Source organism: Squalius cephalus, assembly GCF_949319135.1.
Source record: "Squalius cephalus genome assembly, chromosome: 8".
Lineage (NCBI taxonomy): Eukaryota > Metazoa > Chordata > Actinopteri > Cypriniformes > Leuciscidae > Squalius > Squalius cephalus.
Genome location: NC_137129.1, coordinates 45,653,578 through 45,674,120, shown reverse-complemented (window position 1 = coordinate 45,674,120; position 20,543 = coordinate 45,653,578). Strand labels below are relative to the sequence as shown.

General features: G+C 39.0%; 1 protein-coding gene across 1 annotated transcript in view; it reads left to right on the top strand.

The window, feature by feature from the left end:
• Nucleotides 1-20,543, top strand: part of akap9 (A kinase (PRKA) anchor protein 9) — a 140,383-nt gene that overhangs the window by 49,106 nt on the left and 70,734 nt on the right. The window contains exons 8-11 of the mRNA XM_079879794.1: nucleotides 852-2,702; nucleotides 4,089-4,175; nucleotides 8,276-8,597; nucleotides 10,497-10,701. Coding sequence (XP_079735920.1) covers nucleotides 852-2,702; nucleotides 4,089-4,175; nucleotides 8,276-8,597; nucleotides 10,497-10,701 — 2,465 coding nt within the window. The remainder of the gene's footprint in view (nucleotides 1-851; nucleotides 2,703-4,088; nucleotides 4,176-8,275; nucleotides 8,598-10,496; nucleotides 10,702-20,543) is intronic.

Here is a 20,543-nt window from a genome sequence, read left to right as displayed (position 1 = left end):
ATCCAAGATGCCAAGATATATATCTATAACAAAGATACAAAAATATCTTCTTGTATTTAAATAAATTAAATAATTTAGCTTGTAAACGTCTCCTCGTTACGGAAGCTTGTTTCCACCATGGAATGAAAAAAATAAAAGGTATTTTATCTTACAATTCTGTCTTTCTCGCAATGAGGAATGAAGGTTATAAACTTTATGTAGTTTATAAGTTTATATATAGTTATATAGTTTATAACTCGCAATTGGGAATTTTTTATCTCGCAATTCTGAGAAAAAAGTGAGAATTTTTAGAAAAAGTCACAATTACCTTTTTTATTTGATGACTATGATTGAAACGATAATTACACAAATAACTATAACGATGACTATGATTATAACGATAATTAAAAAAAATATCTATAACGATGAAACGATGACTGATTGTAACGATAATTATAAAAATATCTATAATGATGACTATGATTGTGACGAGAATTATTAAAATTCTGCAGCAATTACCTTTTTTATTTTATTTTATTCTGTGGCTGAAACAAAACTGTGTGCTCTGTGATCAGTTGCTCATGATCATTTAAAGAGACATGCACTCTCGGGTCGCTGTGGACAGAGCTGTGTTTGAGGAGGTAAAGGTGTTGTTTTACTCAACCATTGAGGAGTTTTAACCAAACTTTACATGAAGACCCTAAAGAATCATACTAACTTGTGTAAAATGGGCATCCGACGACCCCTTTAAGAATAAACCAATGATCAAGCCCAAATGAGCTGTGTGAAAGACACCCTGACTGAATAGTGTGGTCTCAGTAAATTAAATACAACTTGTTTGAAATAAAAACATGCCGTTTCTCTGCCACCAGTTCCGCACACAAGCCGAAGAATCGTCTGCGCGGAGTGTACGAGAGAAGGACTTCCTGAACACCGAACATCACCAGCGTCTGATCTCAGAGCATCAGCAGTCGATCACGCAGCTCCAGGATCAGCTTCAGTCCTGCAAACAACAAGCGGAGGAGGCGAACCGGCGTCTGATCTCAGAGCATCAGCAGTCGATCGCGCAGCTCCAGGATCAGCTTCAGTCCTGCAAACAACAAGCGGAGGAGGCGAACCGGCGTCTGATCTCAGAGCATCAGCAGTCGATCGCGCAGCTCCAGGATCAGCTTCAGTCCTGCAAACAACAAGCGGAGGAGGCGAACTGGCGTCTGTCAGCGAAGGCCCAGGAGCTGGACGTCTGCGAGCGAGAGCTGAGCGTGTCCCGACAGAAGGAGCGCATGTCCTCGGGAGAGATCCTGCAGCTCATGAAGACCGTGGAGGATCTCCAGCAGCGCTGCCATCATCACGGCAGCCAATCAGAGAGCGACTCGCTGCGAGCCGAGCTCGACGAGATGTACGGCGAGCAGATCGCCACGATGAAACACGAGCTTCGGATTCAACACGCGGCAGAGGTGGATCGAATCCGAGAGCAAAGTCGCGCCGAAGTGGAGAACATCGTTCAGGAGCATCAATCAGAGATCGAGAAGTTCAAAGGTCAGGTGCTTCAGAGCAACGTCCTGAACGTGAGGGTCATCGAGCTCCAGCAGAAGCTGCAGGAGACGCTAGTGCTACGAGAGAAAGCGGAGCAGGAGTTAGCGCGGACGAGTGGAGACAAACTCAGTTTAGCGCAGCAGGTTGAGCGTTTACACAGCGAGCTGTGGAGTGTGAGGTCAGAGGTCAACGAGATGCAACGCCTACGTGACGCGCTTGACGCCGCGCAGAAGGCTAACGTCGAGCTCGAGGTCAAGCATGAATCCGAAATCACTAATTATAAGATTAAACTCGACATGCTCGAGCGGGAAAAAGACGCGGTGCTGGATCGCATGGCGGAGTCGCAGGAGTCTGAGCTGGAGCGACTTCGAACGCAACTCTTGTTCAGCCACGAAGAAGAGCTTTCCCGACTCCGAGACGACCTCCAGCGGGAGGGCCAGCTCAACGTGCAGAACCTGCGGGACGAGATGAGCGTGCGGCACCGCGAGGCTATCGACGGCTACGAGGACAAGCTGAAGTTAGCGGAGAGCGAGCGAGTCGCGCTGCTTCAGGCGCTGAAACACAACGAGGAAAGCGGGAAATCCGAGGATCCGGAGAGACGGAGAGAGATCCACGATCTCCTGGAGAAGATCAGCAAGCTAACGCTGGAGAACGAGCAGGCGTCCGCGCGACTCGAAGCGCTTCAGGACGAGATCGACACGCAGAGGAACACCTTCTCCTTCGCCGAGAGGAACTTCCAGGTCAACTTCCAGGAGCTGAAGGACGAGTACGTGTGCATGGCTAACGCTAAAGCACAACTGGAGGAGCGCCTGATCCGAGACGCAGAGGAGTTCGAGAGGAGACTCGCCGAGATGCAGACGAGACGCGAGGAGGTGGACGGCAGTGAGAAACACACGACGGAGCTGATGGAGAAGCTGGAGGCGGTCGAGAGAGAGAAGGAGAGTTTAGCCGAGCGCCTCTCGCTAGCGGAAACGGACGCTAAACGCCTGGAGGTCGAGCTGGAGATGAGAAATCAAGCGCTGGTTGGGGACTGCAGTGTTTCTGGTGGGCTGGAGACGCATCACACACACATCAGATCAGGGAGGGAGAGAGAGACGCCTGCGAGTACTACAGCGAGCCGGCTCGCTTCACACACACACGCACACACTCGCGAGGAGCAGCTCTCGGTCTCCTTCAGCCTCACGCAGCAGGTAAGCAACATGCTAGCGTTTCATGATGATTAAGCAGAGCGCTCGTGCTCGTCTCACAACTCGCGATGCAACAGTTGGGTTTATCTGCGTCGCTCTGCGTTTGAGAAGCGGCTGTTTGAGGTAGACGGTCTGGGGATGATATATCTGTGGGAGGAACTGATGCGCATCGAGGGCACTCAACGCCAGCCGGAGCGAGCGAGAGATTATTGCGATTCGGACAGAGTGCAGGGGGACCGAGGGGCGAGAGAGATTGTGTTATAGAAGAGAGAGAGAGAGAGACAGATGAGCTTTATTCTCCCCGTGTGTGAAACACTCTTTGATCTCGGCAGCTCTGATGGAAAAGGCCTTCATTTACACTTTTGTGTCTCTAAAGAGCATTTATGGCTGAATCTCAGTAAAGCAGATGCAGGTCACATGTCCAGCTAGAGCAAAAGACAAAAGATGTTTGTTTGCTTATTTCCATAGCACATTAAAGGCTTTTTGAAATGCTATGTTATTGTATTAAGCACATTTGCACAACTCTCATTATCCTAATGTGGCTGGATGAGCTTTATTTAATTTTACCTTAAACAAATTCTCATTAGTCAGCAATTATTGCAGGTTTTTAGTTAATTCAGCATACATTAATGGTACTTATTAATTTATAATTAATTTATATATATTAATAAGTACATATATTACATATCCAGGATGTAGTTGAACAAGTTTCTTCACATTATCAACATTTTTTTTATGTGTGTTGTATTGCATTAATGATAATGGGGTAATTAATTAATATCACATGGCAACAAATCATAATGGTCCTAAAATATGATTAGTTGCTTAAAATGGGCTCAGCATATGTATAGATATATTTTAGAAATATGACCTGGACATGCTCTTTGCAGTTTCCTGGCAGACTTTTCTTGCTGCAAATGTTTTTGGGATAATTTTCCAGTGTGCCTTTGATCCTTTAACCAAAATTATATCAGCTGATTTAGCAAATTACCTTTATGATCGACTAACATCTGCATATTGATGACATTTACATGACTATTCTTCAGTGCAGGAGAAGTTACTGAACTCTGGTGTTGATATGGAAATGCGGGGGCAATATGTTAATGAGCTCATGCATGTGATGTCGTATGCTAATGAGCTCATGCATGTGATGTCGTATGCTAATGAGCTCATGCATGTGATGTCGTATGCTAATGAGCTCATGCATGTGATGTCGTAATCATGCAGCTGAGTTTCTGAACGAGTTTGTTTTCGATAAATGTCATGTTTTGCTAGATCTGATGCTCCGTCCTCACCTACAGAATGGTTGTGTTCATGAGTTAAACTCTCTCATGACGTGTGTGTGTGTGTGCGTGTGCGTGTGTGTGTGTGTGTGTGTGTGTTCTGCAGGATGAGACGGGAGATGCTCAGGTCGATGGAGACGCTATCAGAGCCTTGCGTGTGATTCTGCCTCTGGAAATGGACGGCGCTGAGCATGTAAGTAATTGTCTGTCTGTCTAAATCAAACTCGTGTTGTTCTTCATCTTATAGATGCAGCTCAACGGTTTAGGAGACGTACACTGGAAGAAATGGTTCATGATTTACTTTGAAATAGAGCTGCGCGATTAAAAGTTAAAACACCCACATGATCTTCGTCCTAAATGACAGCGACTCGACTCGATGTCTATTAAACCTCTGACAAGTCCGATCACAGTGAACATTCAGATGTGCGTTCTGGCCCAGACAGTCTATTGCTGCTAAACTGCGGGACGTACCTGATATCAAACACTCTTATCAAAAGCATAGAGACGCTGTTCCCCAGGCGGCCTCCGCATAAGCAAAGTAAATGGGCTTCACATGTGTCAAATAACCTACACACACATATGATGAAATGCTGTTTTGGTAAGTAACCTTGCAAACATGATCTGTTACGTCTGAGTAAGTGGATGTAAACACTGAGAAAGAGCGTGTGTAACGGTATATTGGATCCGTGCGTCAGCTCTTAAAGTGACAGCAGCCTAATAAACCTGCGTCAGTCATTACTGTTAATCAAACAACACAAGACACAGATAAAGTCACTCACAGCTCTTGAGTGAATAAACTGTAGTTTTAATGCGATTAGTCTGTATTTAATGTGTGCAGTGGTATTTCATATTTGATTACTTTATTCAGATTCTGTTGTAGGCTAGTGCTTATCTGAACAACCTAAAGCTCTGTTTATTTCATTTGTATTTTTGTTCTGATGTATTTTTCATTGATTTTGTTTGTAATTTAGTTTATTTGTTCTTTTTTCCTTTAATTATTAATTAACCTAATATTAGTTTTGTAATTAAGTATTGGTAATTATGTAAATTTCACCGACATTTCACATTACTCGCATCATAAAATAAGAGTTTTATCGTATCACCCGTCTATAATCGTGTTAAATAATCGTGATTTCAATATTGAGCAGAATAATTGTGATTTATGATTTATGATCTATATGGGTCCTTGACAAATAAGGTTTTTAAAAGTGTAAAAAAAAAGAATGGAGATATAACTATATTTGAAACAATTTTTTAGTTTACCTAGGTGTTAACAATAAGATTTTGTGGTTTGTACAATCAATTAACACGGTTTTTGTCATTTTTTTACAAGATGGACAAAATTTGTCTCCAAAAAAGTCATTCGGTTTAACCATGAATATATCTCAAATTATTAATTTGCAGATAATTATTCATGAAAAAATGATTTGACATTGATGTTGAGATAGTATATAGTGTGTACCACAGAAGAAATATTAAATAAAATTATCACTGATCTCATAAATGTAATAATTTTATTGGACTACTCTAAACACTCCAACATATTCAAGTAAAACATTTCACAGGGAAAGGAGAAAAGGGGAAATGTAAAAAAAAAAAGCCTTATTTGCTTTATATTTGTATTATTGTAGTTCCTTTAGTTATTAAAAACAATATTACTCCATTTAAATATTTACTATATCGGTTTTACCGAATGACCAAGGCCGGTTATACCGAATGACCATGTTTGCTGCCCTTGACATTATGAATATTTAAGACAATAAACAGACACAAATAGCCTCAAAAGCACATTTTATTGTTAATATAATAGGCTATTAATGTAAAAAGTACTTCAAACATTAAAACATTTTGATATTGGAATGAACATATAACTCGTATCACAAATTATATTAATTAAAACATTGAAGCATTTAATTGCTCTTGGAACAAGTGTTTAAATTGTTAAACGATGAGCTGCTAGGCTATAAATTCATGAAAAATAACTAGATAAAGTTCGACAAGACAAACTTTAAAGTTGGATTGAGAGAGACAGAACAGAAATTTCGTTTTAAGGTTTCTGAGTGGTTGCTAGGGTGTTACTATGTGGTTGCTAGGGTATTCAGGGTGGTTGTTAGGGTATTCAGCGTGGTTGCTAGGTTGTTGCTATGCAGTTGCTAAAGTATTTGGGGTGGTTGCTAGGATGTTGCTATGTGGTTTCTAACGTAGGTTCTAACGTTCGATCAGCATTGATCCTTGCCCAGAAGTGAGAGGCTTTTTCCTTATTTGATAAAGGCATCTGCAAAGGTAAAATTCAGTCAAAATTATATATTAATATACACTGCACATTTTCTATTAATAAAATGTTGTATTTATTTATTCCAGATATATACAAATATGACCAACATACATTGCTGTCATTCGATGCAACCAGTAAGTCATTCGTTATAACCAAAATTTCGGTTTAACCGAATGACTCTTTTGGTTATAACGAATGACAAAATCTTCACTCAATGCTAACAGGCTGATATCTAGCTGCCTAGCTTGTTAGTTAGCTAGCTAGCTACCCAAAAGGACAATCAAACATTTTATATTTAGTAAAAGTTTTTAAAATATTACAACATTATCCATGTTTTATAGCGGTTGTACCGAATGACCCGATATTTGGGGACATGTGTATGAGCAAGTGAAAACATGAATTTTTCTAATAGTTAAGAGAGAGTTACATACTTTGCTTCACAACCATACGGTCCTTTGCAGGTGTCTGAATGATGTCACATCCTGTCACATAATATTGACCACATGATTTGAACCAAAATGGAGCCCTTTATATTGGTTACTCCGAATGACATCAATGAAAATCATTTTTCCGGACATTCTTTCTCATAATAAAGCAACGACTTCTACACATAATTTTAATACCATTTTGCACTATGTTGATATATAATGTTATAAAATCATGCCAGAATAAAAAATATATAAATTTATTCAATTTTAAGATATTTTAATCACAAATGAAATTGCTGTATTGGCCTTCGGACGGTTAAACTGAATGACCTTTTGACACTTCAAAATCTTCAAAATACCTTTATATCTAGTAAAATATAATTAAAACCTTTTGGATTCAGTAAAAGAGATCAAGTTGTACTACCTTACATACTTTGGATGTTACATATTTGTTTTATTATTATTATTAAGGCCTTTGGACAAAAACGTCATTAACCCATATAGTTTTAAAAAGACTGCAGCAATTAACATTTTGTCAGAACCTCTAGTAACTTGCATGTTTTTGTTTAGTTCAGAATCGTGATCCTCGTTTCAAACACAAGAATCTCTGCTTTTAAATAATTCTCACTCAGAAATTGCTAGTAAATTGAACAAATAATTACAAAGAAACACATTGTATTGAACGTGAAAATTTGAAATAGAAGGACTGAAAGACTGTGTGTGTGTGTGAATGTGACTCGAGTGTGTGTGCGTCTCGGATAGCTCAGTGCTATTAGCTGAATCTGCCCTTTGGTATTAGTGCAATAGCTGTGACATTTATCAGGAGCCTGCGATTAAAGCTTTGCCGGTATTTCCTGTGAATAAACGGCGGCAGATTTTTCTCCGGCATTAATTGCTTCTCGATCTCCATATTCCTGTGATGGTCATTAAAATGCTTCATTTGTGCCTGTGGCGATGTCATCACATCAATCCGTACGACACTCTTTGTGTCTCGTATAAAAGAGCCTCTCAGTCTTATGATATGCTAAACCACAGATGTGTGTGTGTGATTGGCTCATCTGAGCACTTCTCTCAGATCATTGTTTCAGATAAAGACTCACAAGATGTCCAGGCGGAAACCTCTCACTGATCTGAATGTGAGATTAGTGGCACCAAACAGGGCTGTTGCAGAAATACTGATTGTTTCCGAGCAGGTTTTCCTGCTGCCTTTTCTCTGCCCGGCCTCTCGTCATTGGTCGGTCAAACAGACTCACGCCATTGGCTGAGTCAGAAAATTACATGTTTCATCCACTTACACTGCCCATCAAAAGTTTGGGATTTTCAATAATGATGCTGAACATTCAGCTTTGATCACAGGAATAAATTACACTTCAAGAGACTCTTTTAAAAACATTAATAATCTTAGCGATCCCAAACTTTTGAACGGCAGTGTATATTTGTCTATGTTGTATTTCAGCATCAGAATATGTGCACATTTATTTCACCTTCAAGTCCAGACGGGTTCCTGCCATCAGTAAGACCTCATGAGGTCAGGTGTGTGTCCGCTATCCTTCACGCTGTGTGTGTGTGTGTGTGTGTGTGTGTGTGTAGGATGAGTGTCGTCTGCAGTTGGAGGCTCAGCGCATCAGTCTGTCGCAGATCCACGCCGCGCAGCTCGAGCTGCTCATGGACACACACGAGCAGGAGCTGCGCAGTCGAGAGCGGGCGCTCATGGACACACACGAGCAGGAGCTGCGCAGTCGAGAGCGGGCGCTCATGGACACACACGAGCAGGCGCTGCGCAGTCGAGAGCGGGCGCTCATGGACACACACGAGCAGGAGCTGCGCAGTCGAGAGCGGGCGCTCATGGACACACACGAGCAGGAGCTGCGGCGTTTACAGGAGCAACAGGGCCTCAGCGCTCAGTCCTCAGGTCAGTGGGATGCCACATGAAACGAGCCCGGTGTTTCAGATCTATTATTAACCCTAAGCCCACCGGCAGTTATAGTTGCCCCAGTATATAGTTGTCATTTTCCTTTTCAAGTATTTTTCTAGATGTTATCCATGTTTTATGTCTCAATGAAATGTAAGCAAACAACCAAATAAGGGATTTAAAAATAATAAATGCAGAACATGTTCATATAGGACACTATTGACACGACTATGCATGAAACCATTCAGAAGCATTTGGGCACTAATGGGTTTAGAGGCTTGAAAGAGCGAGACACTGTGAAAGGCTCCGTTTCACCCACACTAATACTGTATCTGCAAAGATTATTAGTATTGCTGCTAACCGATGTCATAGTTGTACTGTTATAAATCAGGGATTCACAAGCGTTTTTTGTATGTTTTTTCTCTCTTTGGCAATTACCGACCCCTGTCGTATATTACCGACCCCCGTCGTATATTACCGACCCCTGTCGTATATTACCGACCCCTGTCGTATATTACCGACCCCTGTCGTATATTACCGACCCCTGTCGTATATTACCGACCCCCTGACGTATATTACCGACCCCTGTCGTATATTACCGACCCCTGTCGTATATTACCGACCCCTGTCGTATATTACCGACCCCCGTCGTATATTACCGACCCCTGTCGTATATTACCGACCCCTGTCGTATATTACCGACCCCCGTCGTATATTACCGACCCCCGTCGTATATTACCGACCCCTGTCGTATATTACCGACCCCCGTCGTATATTACCGACCCCCGTCGTATATTACCGACCCCCCCTGTCGTATATTACCGACCCCTGTCGTATATTACCGACCCCTGTCGTATATTACCGACCCCCTGACGTATATTACCGACCCCCGTCGTATATTACCGACCCCTGTCGTATATTACCGACCCCTGTCGTATATTACCGACCCCCGTCGTATATTACCGACCCCCGTCGTATATTACCGACCCCTGTCGTATATTACCGACCCCCGTCGTATATTACCGACCCCTGTCGTATATTACCGACCCCCGTCGTATATTACCGACCCCTGTCGTATATTACCGACCCCTGTCGTATATTACCGACCCCCGTCGTATATTACCGACCCCTTTTGAGCTAAAATATTTTCTTTAAGTCCCCCTGAGATTTAAAATTTCAATCATTTAGCAACACATTTGTATGTGTGTTATACAGTAAATATACAGTAAATGTTAAGTTAAAATAAAATAATTTATTTATTTGAAATAAAATAATAATAATAAAAAAATAATACACTTACTAAAGAAATCCTAATAACGTTAAATCAAATGACTTATTTTAGATAATAAAATAAGTCAAATAAAAAAAAAAATTAAATAGTAAATTAATAAATAATAAATAGTAAAAAAAACAAATTTTAAACTTAATTTTTTTTTTTTTACTATTTATTATTTATTAATTTACTATTTAAATTTTTTTTTTATTTGACTTATTTTATTATCTAAAATAAGTCATTTGATTTAATATTATTAGGATTTCTTTAGTAAGTGTATTATTTTTTTATTATTATTATTATTTTATTTCAAATAAATAAATAATTTTATTTTAACTTAACATTTTTTATTATTTAATTAGTGTTTTATTTTTTATTTTTTATTTCAAATAAATAATTTATTAATATGCCAGCCGCGTGAAAAAACGCTTTGGTGGACACACGGCCTAACAGAAAACCCTTAATGCGCTTCGGCCGCTCATCCGCACAAAACAGTGCCTGGCGGCTCGAGAACGCAAACCTAGAATTAGATTCCAAGATGCAAGCCTTGAAAAAAAAAAGGGGAAAAAAAGTTGTATATCTGATGGTAAAGGTATAAACTGACTGTATTTGGTCCGCTCCCGCAGAGCCGAGCGAGCCGATGGTCCCGCAGCTGAAGGCTGAGTTTCAGGAGTCCTGGGCTCAGCTGGAGGAGACTCACCGGCGCGAGCTGGAGCGGCTGAAGCTCTTCTACCAGCAGCAGAAGCAGGAGACGCAGGAGCGCTTCACCGCTGAGATCCTCCTCCTCCAGCGGAGACTGCAGGAGCTCACGGGCGCGGACGAGCTCTTCAGGTGACCCCTCTTCATCACGCAACACAGCAACACACACTTACATTTAGGGCTGGGCGATATGGCTGAAAACTGTATCACGATATAAGTGTTTCATATCGGTCGATATCGATAATTATTGAAATTTTTTATAACATATTTAAAATAAGGACCAGTCCAGGAGACAAATATATTACATTTAAAGATTTTTTATTTTAAACTTAACCTACCTCTGATTATAATCCCATCAGTTATGAAGGCAGAAATGTCAACACGACCATGGAAAACTCAAAAGTCTAAAATCACAATGAACACTTAACAATTATCTCTTAACATTAAGGTGCAAAATTAAAGAATACGTAAGAAATGCTTTATAAAGGGGTGGGTGATATGGCAAAAATATAATATTACGATTTCTTTCAGGAAAATCACGATTCACGATTTTATCACAATTCTTTTTTATGTTGGTTTTACTATTTTGTGACTGAGCATTGCAGCCAAACTAATGTCCATATTTTAAAAACAAAGCCTTAGGTAACAAAATATAAAATAAAAAAGAATGGCAGACAGGGGCGAAGATAAAAAATGTTCTCATTATTTTCTTTGTTATTAAATATTAAGATCAAAGATACACATTACACATACACAACTTAATATACAAATTAAATAAACAGTGCTTTATGTTTTCAGCTACAGTAGGTGTGTTTAACAGTAGCATTGAAGAAAGTAATTAAATGAACAAATATGAAAATAAAACAAAACAGACTTCACTGTATAAATTATACATTGATACTTATTAAAGCTATTAATAAAGTTATTAGTCAAGAGCAGTGAGTGATTTTCTCTTTACATTTTGTTGTTTTATTAACATTAAAGGGATAGTTCTCCTAAAAATTCTAATTTTCATAATTTACTCTCTCACGTTGTTTTAAACTCGAATAAGTTTATTTCTTCTGTTGAAAATAAAAGTTATTTGGAAGAATGACCAACAGTTGATGTTACCCCATTACCCCAGTGACTTCCATAGTATATTTTTCTCCTGTGGAAGTCAATGGGGACCAGCTACTGTTTGGATACCCACATTCTTCAAAATATTAATATTAGAAAATATTAGAAGGAAATGAATACAGGTTTGGAACAACATTAGAGTGCGTAAATAATGAGATCATTTTTATTTTTGGGTGAACTATCCCTTTAAGGACAAGCGGCAGCGTGTTTACTATTACTACTGTCTCTTTAAGAGCTGCGCGCGACGCGTCTAATATACACGCATTTGACAAGCAGATTTTCTCTAAATTTTCTCAAGTTTGCTTTCACTTTAGACATATCCGACTAGTTTATGTAAACCTTGTGTGTATATAACAGTATTAGCACAATAAGACTCGAAAGACAGGCTTTTAGTGCATGTGAGCTTCACATGTAACTACGCGCTGAGAAACGCACACGCTTGAACAGCGCATCAGCACGCGAATGACAGAGAAACTGACGACGGTCTTGCATAATCTGCAGACGACATTGGTCAGACTACGGTCAGACTTGAAGTCAGGCGAGCTGACTTTTCCTGTTTTATCTAGTTACTAGAGAGTGAGTGCCTTTGTTCATGCAATCAAACTTGCTTTGCTGGTTTCTTCCGACGAAAAAAAAAAAAATTATCGAACGTTTTATCGAACGCATTTTTTATTGATATTGATTACGTGTCTATCGCGATACATATCGTTATCTTTTTATCGCCCAGCCCTACTTACATTAGCTCCTAATTCACCCTTCACAGGGAGTTTGATTGACAGGCCATCTGACCAATCATAATCCGCCATCCGCCGAATCCGCCACTTTTGTCCGACAGAGCAGTCAGGAGAGTTAGTAGATTGACGTCTGAGGATTTGAACATGAGAAACAGAGTGTACTGACGTCTTTCCGCGGTTAAAACAACATTCTGATGTTGATTCATGTTTATTTGATGCTATAAATGAACTAGAAGGAAGAGATGATCGGTTCACGAGCCGCTTTAACTGAGCGATCTGTCAGACACATTAAAGAGCCACAAAACGGTATTTATTGTTTAAATTTCTTTAAAAAATTACCAAATTTGAAAGTTGAGACTTTGTTTCATATTAAAAGTGCCCTGGTGTGTCCTGTGTGTCAGTTTCTGTGCTCTGCGATGTGTGTTTCACTGCGTGAGAACATGTGGCGTGAGAGAGGCGTGGCTTATGGGACACAGCAACAGTAACTAGAGGGGGCGGGGCTTTGCGAACGGTCATTAGCTAAGATTTTTAACGTTCTGGAAGAGTCTCTTCTGCTCTCCAAGGCTGCGTTTATTTGATCAAAAATACAGTAAAAATAGTGAAATATTATTATAATGTAAATCAGCTGTTTTCTGTGTGAATATACAGTAAAGTGTAATTTATTCCTGTGATCAAAGCTGAATGTTCAGCATCATTACTCCAGTCTTCAGTGTCACATGATCCTTCAGAAATCACTCTAATATGAGGATCTGAAGTAGAGGTCTGCACTCCCGCGGGAGTCCCGCGGGACCCGCGGGTTGCGACGCAAAACAGTGCGGCGCGGGACAAATTTTGAAAGGTCATTGCGGGCGCGGGCGGGATGATGGAGGTGCACTTGCGGGTGCGGGCGGGAGGGATGATACGCTGCACTCCCGCAAATTAAATATGAGTGTAAAGTAAAATATATAAATGATTAAAGTAGCGTACATAATTTGTAGTTTTGAGGGAGATTCTGTTTGGCAGCAATAAAAACGTTTTAAGCAGCCTAAACTTGTGGATGTTGTCCTTTGGAGTACGGGCGGGGCCTAATCTCACGCACACTTGTTTAGAGACAATTCCTTCCCGCTGCTCCGTGTTCGAACTCGAAAGCTCAAAATAGACAGCAATAACATTCTAACATTATCTAATATATAATTATATATATTAGATAGATAATAATATTACCTAATCGAATAAATTTTTTTTTTTTTTTTTTTTTTTTTGGTTACTGTTAGCCTACTAGTGAATATTATGCTGTTCGTAGGCCTAATATGGGACCGTTTCGTGTTTTGGTGATCACATTTTAAATGTTTAAATGGCCTGTAGTCTAGGATAAAAATGATCCGTTTAACAAATGTTCCTATGTGTGTAGGCCATGCCTAAGGCTGTTTTTATGTTACATGATAATTAAGCCTATTGAAATTTGGGCCGATTAATGTTTATCTTTGTTGGCGTTAGTTACTGTAAGGAATTATGTGCGCACGCATTTTTTTTCCAAGACCTTTCGTGAGACAGAATGTGAACATCCATCCTGCTGCCTGCCGTCTTGCGGGCATTTGCGGGCGGGAGCGGGACATAATATCACAGATGCGGGCGGGAGCGGGACTAAAAATGACAAATCTTTGCGGGAGCGGGCGGGAGCGGGACTGAACACTGCGGGAGCGGGCGGGAGCGGGACTGAACATTGTGTCCCGCGCAGGTCTCTAATCTGAAGCTCAAGAAACATTTATGATTATTATCAGTGTTGAAAATAATTTAGTATTTTTGTGGAAACTGATATTATTTCTCAGGATGCTTCGATGAATAGTACGTTTAAACGAACATTTATTTGAAATAAAATCTTTTGTAACAATATGAATGTCTTTACTGTCACTTTTGATCGATTTAATGCGACCTTGATGACAAAAATATAAAGCAGCACAACAGAATAAAAAGATGAGATATTTTGTTTACTTTTATGTATACGTCATCTACGATAATATTGTAATTGTTAACGATGTGCAATCTGAAATTATCGAGTTTGTCCCTCACTGCTTTTATAATGCCCTCAATATATATATATATATATATATATATATATATATAATATCACACGAAGAGTGCCGTTTTTTCTCTGATTATCAGCACGATTACAAATGTGAAATTAATTTTATACAACACATCAGTAAAAACACTTTTACCTCACACACACACACACACTGAAAATGGAAAAACAGGCAATATTGTGTCTAAAATGAAAGTCACTTAATATTAACTTCTATATTAAGTGACTTTCATTTTAGACACAATATTGCCTGTTTTTCCATTTTCTGTGTGTGTGTGTGTGAGGTAAAAGTACACAAGCTCTTGAAGCTCCGCCCCCTGTGCCGGGAGCATCAGCTCATTTGCATTTAAAGAGACAGACACAAAAAAGTGTGTGTTTTTGCTCACCCTCAAAAAGTGACGATTTTATCATGCTGTATTAAAATATCTGTGTGGTGAAACTTCACACACACACTCTGGGGACATCAGAGATTTATTTAACATCTTGTGAAAAGGGCATTATACCACCCGTTTAATGATTAAATGTAAGAATTGTACATAAAAGATGATGTAAACTTTTAATTAGGTTAAAAAATGGCTTTATAAAGTAAAAAATGCCCATAAAAGTAAAAAAATCAATGTAAACTTATTGGAAAAGATAATTTCTGTCACTGCTGTGAACTGACCAGAATAGGAAGAATATGAAAACTTTATGAGTCAGCTGTTCACGGCAGTCATAAACCTGCCAAAGTACCAGTACAATAACACACTCAGCAAAATATTGTATAATTATAATTATCGATAAAAACCCAGAGAATATCAAGATATCATTTTTATTCATGTAACCAACATCAGAGAACCGTGAAGATGTGAAAGCTATTGATATAAACTCATAATCTGAGGGGTTCGTCTGAGCTGAACAGATCGTTTGCGACGGACTCTTCCTTTATTAATTGTATTAATTAAAGTCTGAGTTTCTCTCAGTCGCTCTGCTGAGCATTTTTAACGAAGCCCAGTAACTTTTCCCTCGCTGTCAGTTTGACATTTACACACTAAAGGCTGAAAACAGAAGGTCTCCTGGGTCATAATTCAACACTTCCAGTGAGTCTCTGCTCTTTAAACATTAGCCAGCGTTAGAGCTCCGCCTCAGACGTCAGGGCCTCATCTATAACCGGTGCGTCACACAGAACAGGCCCTGGACGAGACGTACGCCACTTCACACACACACACAAGTCGTGATTTATAAAAACAAACTTGATGGGAAAATGTGCGCACCTGCACACAAACTCTGACCCATGCGTACGAGCCGGTTGGCGACACCGATGGTGAGCCGGAGTTAATGGCTTTTTGCTCACTTTGAGACAGAACATTGAAAGAAAATGATACATATACAGAAATATAATACAAATATAATGTCACTCACCAAGCCTATCACATGAAGCAAACATCCGTCCCTTCTTAACGTCTGCACCAGCGAGAGCACTGGGCCGTAAATCTTCATTATGAGTCCTAATCATAAATACAGTGCATGTTCACAATAACAGTTTATATAAATAAAAGAATGATTTAAACTATGTTTTACTTCTGATATAACATTTAGATTAAATAAGCCATTCTCATTACTGGAGTTAAACACTTAGATTAGCCTACACAAAATCATTACTGAGAAGTTACAACATTTTGTATGTTCAATAAATATAAATATCTGTAGTGGATGCGATGCACTTTTCCTGTGGCATGTTGTGTGTTAATGTTGAACTACAGAGAGGATTGCTCATCATGATAATAGCAGATTGTCTGAGAAAATATTTTTGTGCAAATAATGCACAACAAGGTCTATCTGTTTCCATTAGAAATATAAATCAATAAAAAATGCTGTTTGGCCAGTGGAGAAGATTGAGAACAACTTTCTCTGAAATGTATTTTACACTATTTGATTGATTTATGCAAGAACAAGGCAGGGATCGGCTACTAGCACATCCATCTCATATTCTCCCAATGTCTTGTACCGTTAAACATGGTATCACGTGGATGAATAAGCATATGCAAATGATATGCAGATGAGGATATGCGTAGTAAAACGAGGAGTTGTAAGCTCATATATGGTTATTTCGGGGAGGAGACGCGTGTGCACAATCTTCCGCTGACTGGGATTATAAAGGGAATCTTGCGCAGGTTCTGGCGTTCACACGGGTTTATAAGTCTGAATATTTTTGGCGTACGCCATTTTTGGCGTTTAGTAAGGCTCCTACGCTCAGTTTTATACATGAGCCCCCTGGTGTGTGTAAAACAAAGTGAGCATCCGTCTCTCTGCTTGCTGACGGATGTTTGAAGGATCACACGCGTTTCTGAAGCGCTTCATAAATGATGGATGTGTTCAAACCCTTCAGTGCTCGTGTCGGAGACGCCAAACCTCACATCGCTCAGACGAGAGAAGCTCCTCTGCTTTGATGCGCGGGCAGGAACGGGTTTAGGTGGTGAAAGAGCAGCACTGCCCCCGAATGGACACCTTATGACAGATCAGATCTCAGGAAGGGCTTCATGAATATATTCATGATCAAATATCTTTCATAAAGTGTGTTTTTGTTCTGCTCAAGCGTCTGAACTCCTCTAGCTCACTCTTAACTCTTGGCATTGTAGTAATGTGAATATCTCTGTCCTGTGTGTGATGAATGGCTGATGTTCCTCATTTGTTAGTCGCTTTGAAGCTGGATGATCTGTAGAGTTTCCGCTCTTTTCAACCAATGAATTTGCATGATTTTTCCAATCGCCTCTGATTTACTTTAAAAAAACATGTATTAGATTTTTTTACACTTATTCTTTTTTACTGAGAATTTCAGCCCAAGTTTGAAGTGTAAATAGGGTTGCCAGCTTCAGAAAAGGAAAATGCGGGACAATCGTGGTTCTTTATAGGAAAATGAGGGACACTCAAAATATTTGTTCTGTATCACACAGTGTACGTCATTTCAGTGTGTGTAGTTAAGTGTGTGTTTAAAAGGTATTATGTATTGCTTAACTTATTTTTGTACAATTTAATTCTAAAAAGAATTTTAATGTCATACATAAGAAAATGTCACATTACAAACAAACCATCGTTCAAAATAACAGCATTTATCTAAAATAGAAAGCTTTTTTAAAAGTTTGGGGTTAGTAAGATTTTTTTTTTTTTTGAAAGAAACTAAAGAAAGTAATTGCCTACTTTTATTCAGCAAGGATGCATTACTTTAATCAAAAGTGACAGTAAAGACATTTATAATGTTACAAAAGCTTTCGATTTCAGATAAATCTCTTATGAACTTCATATTCATCAAAGAATCCTAGGAAAAAAAACTTTTTTAAACATTAATAATAATCAGAAATGTTTTTTGAGCATATTATTCCCTCGGGTAGATTACATGTTTTCTTGCGTGGCTGGATGTTGGACTCATGAACTAGAAGGAGAAAATGTATTTGCCGAAATCAAAACGTGGACAGTGAAAGGGAATTAATTAATTAGCGTTAGCGCGAGACGAGTCCGGCTTGAAGCGACCAGGCAGAGGATTATGTTCGCAAATCAAACAATGATTAAAAAAAGCTGTGATTGGATGATGACAGGTGTCCGTGATCACTCTCAGCTGTCGTGATCAGTTGCTGCTGTTGCTGTTGTATCAGTCGTTAGATCAGGCTAGTCAAAAAACGAGACAAATAAGTTAGGCCCAAAATACGGGACGTCCCGGCTAATACGGGACAGTTGGCAACCCTAAGTGTAAAGGTCCTCTCACACTGAGTCTGAAATTCTCATCCGAAATTTTTGCACGTTAAAAAATAAATACGACCTCACGTTGTGTCAATCACGTTCACACACTCGATTTCCTGCGTTTTTTTCATTCGTAGCAAGCGCTTCAGAGCCACCGAATGACGAATACGAAAACACTGAGTGTGCAACACCTTAAGCCAGAAGAAGACAAATGCAGGAAAGGAAAGACATTTTTTGAAAGATGTTTTAGCAGGAATACATTTATAAAGCCTTTCCTGAGGTCTGATATCTGCCATATCGTGTCCAGTCTCCTTCTAAAGTCTCCCGTTCCTGCCATTATTTATGTTAGAGCTTGGAGAAAATAGAGAAAAGTGGATATTCTTTATAGAAATACCCATGTTATTAATTAATGTGGTAAACTACACACTGTTGAGGATGTCGGAGGTAAGAAAGACGATCATGTCCTGAAATACAGTCTCGTGTGTTTGAGTGCATGTGTTAAATCTCTGTGAAAAACACTTCATATTTGGGTTTTATTTCTCCCCAAAGTAAGAAGGGAATCAGGGCCTGAGTTTCATGCGGTTTCAAACCGGTGTGACTTTATTTGCTGGATCATGATAGAAGATATTTCTAAACATCATTGTGTCCAAACAAAGTCAATTAACATATTTTGCATTAAAAAAATGAATGATGAGAATTTGGTGGGTGAAATATGTGTAACTGACTTAACTTCAGGGCATTTAAGAGTTAATGAGCTCATGATTATTTTTAATTTATGAGTCAATCATGAGCTCATTAACTCTTAAACGCCCTGCAGTTAGAGTCAGTTACACATATTTCACCCACCAAATTCTCATCATTCATTTCTTAATGCAAAATATAATTATCCTTTTCTTTCTAGTTTGTTATATAATTTATTGTTATTATTCTTGACGTGTTTTAATATATTCAGGCCTGATAGCGCTCCGGTGTACAGACGTGTCTGCGAAAAGAAAAAAAAAAAAAAAAAAAAATCCGGTTCGCGTGAGACTCGCTTTGCTTTCACTAAACCACACCAGTAAGCCTACTTCAGCCAATCGGTAATAGGGTAGGGGCTGGTCTTGGGTTTTGGCCAATCAGATTGATTCAGCAGTCACAAAACAAACAAAAAGGGCATATTGATGCTAATTTTATTTGTTATTTGCTGGTTTTCGACATAAAACTTGGTGAATTGATTTCATTGTGTAGTATTAGTACTTTTTGAACAGGATTCTGTGATAACCGTGATCATTTTTGTCACTATAATCATGAAATGAAATGTTCATGCCATTTCATCTCTAGTTATGATCAACTGAAATCAACTAATTATGTGTTTTTTACAGTATAATATGCAAAGTACAATTTTCTATAAAAAAATTAAGTGGGTGTGGAAGGTTACTAATGTGATTGCTTTATCTGTAAATTAAATAAATGCTTTTTCAATTACTGAATTCATTGAAATAAAATGAATTCTTTGATTTGAATATTTTTTTGGCAATACGTCATAGGTCTTACATTTCAATCTTTATGGTCTTAAAATGTCTTTAAAAGGTCTTAAATTTGACTTACTGAAACCTGCTACTGTAATATAGGCTTGTACTGGGTTTGTTCATCTCATGTCTGAATGATGTCCATTTATATCCACAAAAGTCACCAGACTCTATCATTTAAGGGACTATTTATCTAAATGTTCTCCTAGGGGAGCACACCCCTGGATCCCGCTTGACAATTATGTTGATCAGGGCATATATCTTAGGGGTCCGCTTACCTCCCAGGGAAAAAAGTTCAGGCTCAGGATTTTTTTCTACTATCACCCCTGTATATTGTAATGCTCCTGTTAAAGGTGATAGTGAGAAGTGTATTGATATGCTGAAGCCGACCACAGTCAGCTGTGTTTATGTGTGTGTGTGTGTGTGTTTGAAGATTATTTCTGGCAGCGATTCCCTATACGAACACGTTCCCCTCAGATTCAGTTCATATTTCAATAATTTAACAACACATGCGTATGATGAGGGTTAATGATCACATGACATGCAGAGAGACAAATACTTTTAGAGCTGGGCAACAGTTAATCACATACAAAACAAAAGTTTGTGTTTATATAATATATGTGTGTGTAGTACTGTGTATAATTATTTTGTATATATAAACAACACATTTTTCTTAAGTATATACATGCATGTGTGTGTATTTATATAGACAAAATAATTACACACAGTACACACACACACACACATATAAACACAAACTTTTATTTTGGATGCGATCTTTTTATTTTACATTTTTATGACATAATCATGAGCTTAACTGTAAACGCCCTGCCGTTCCCT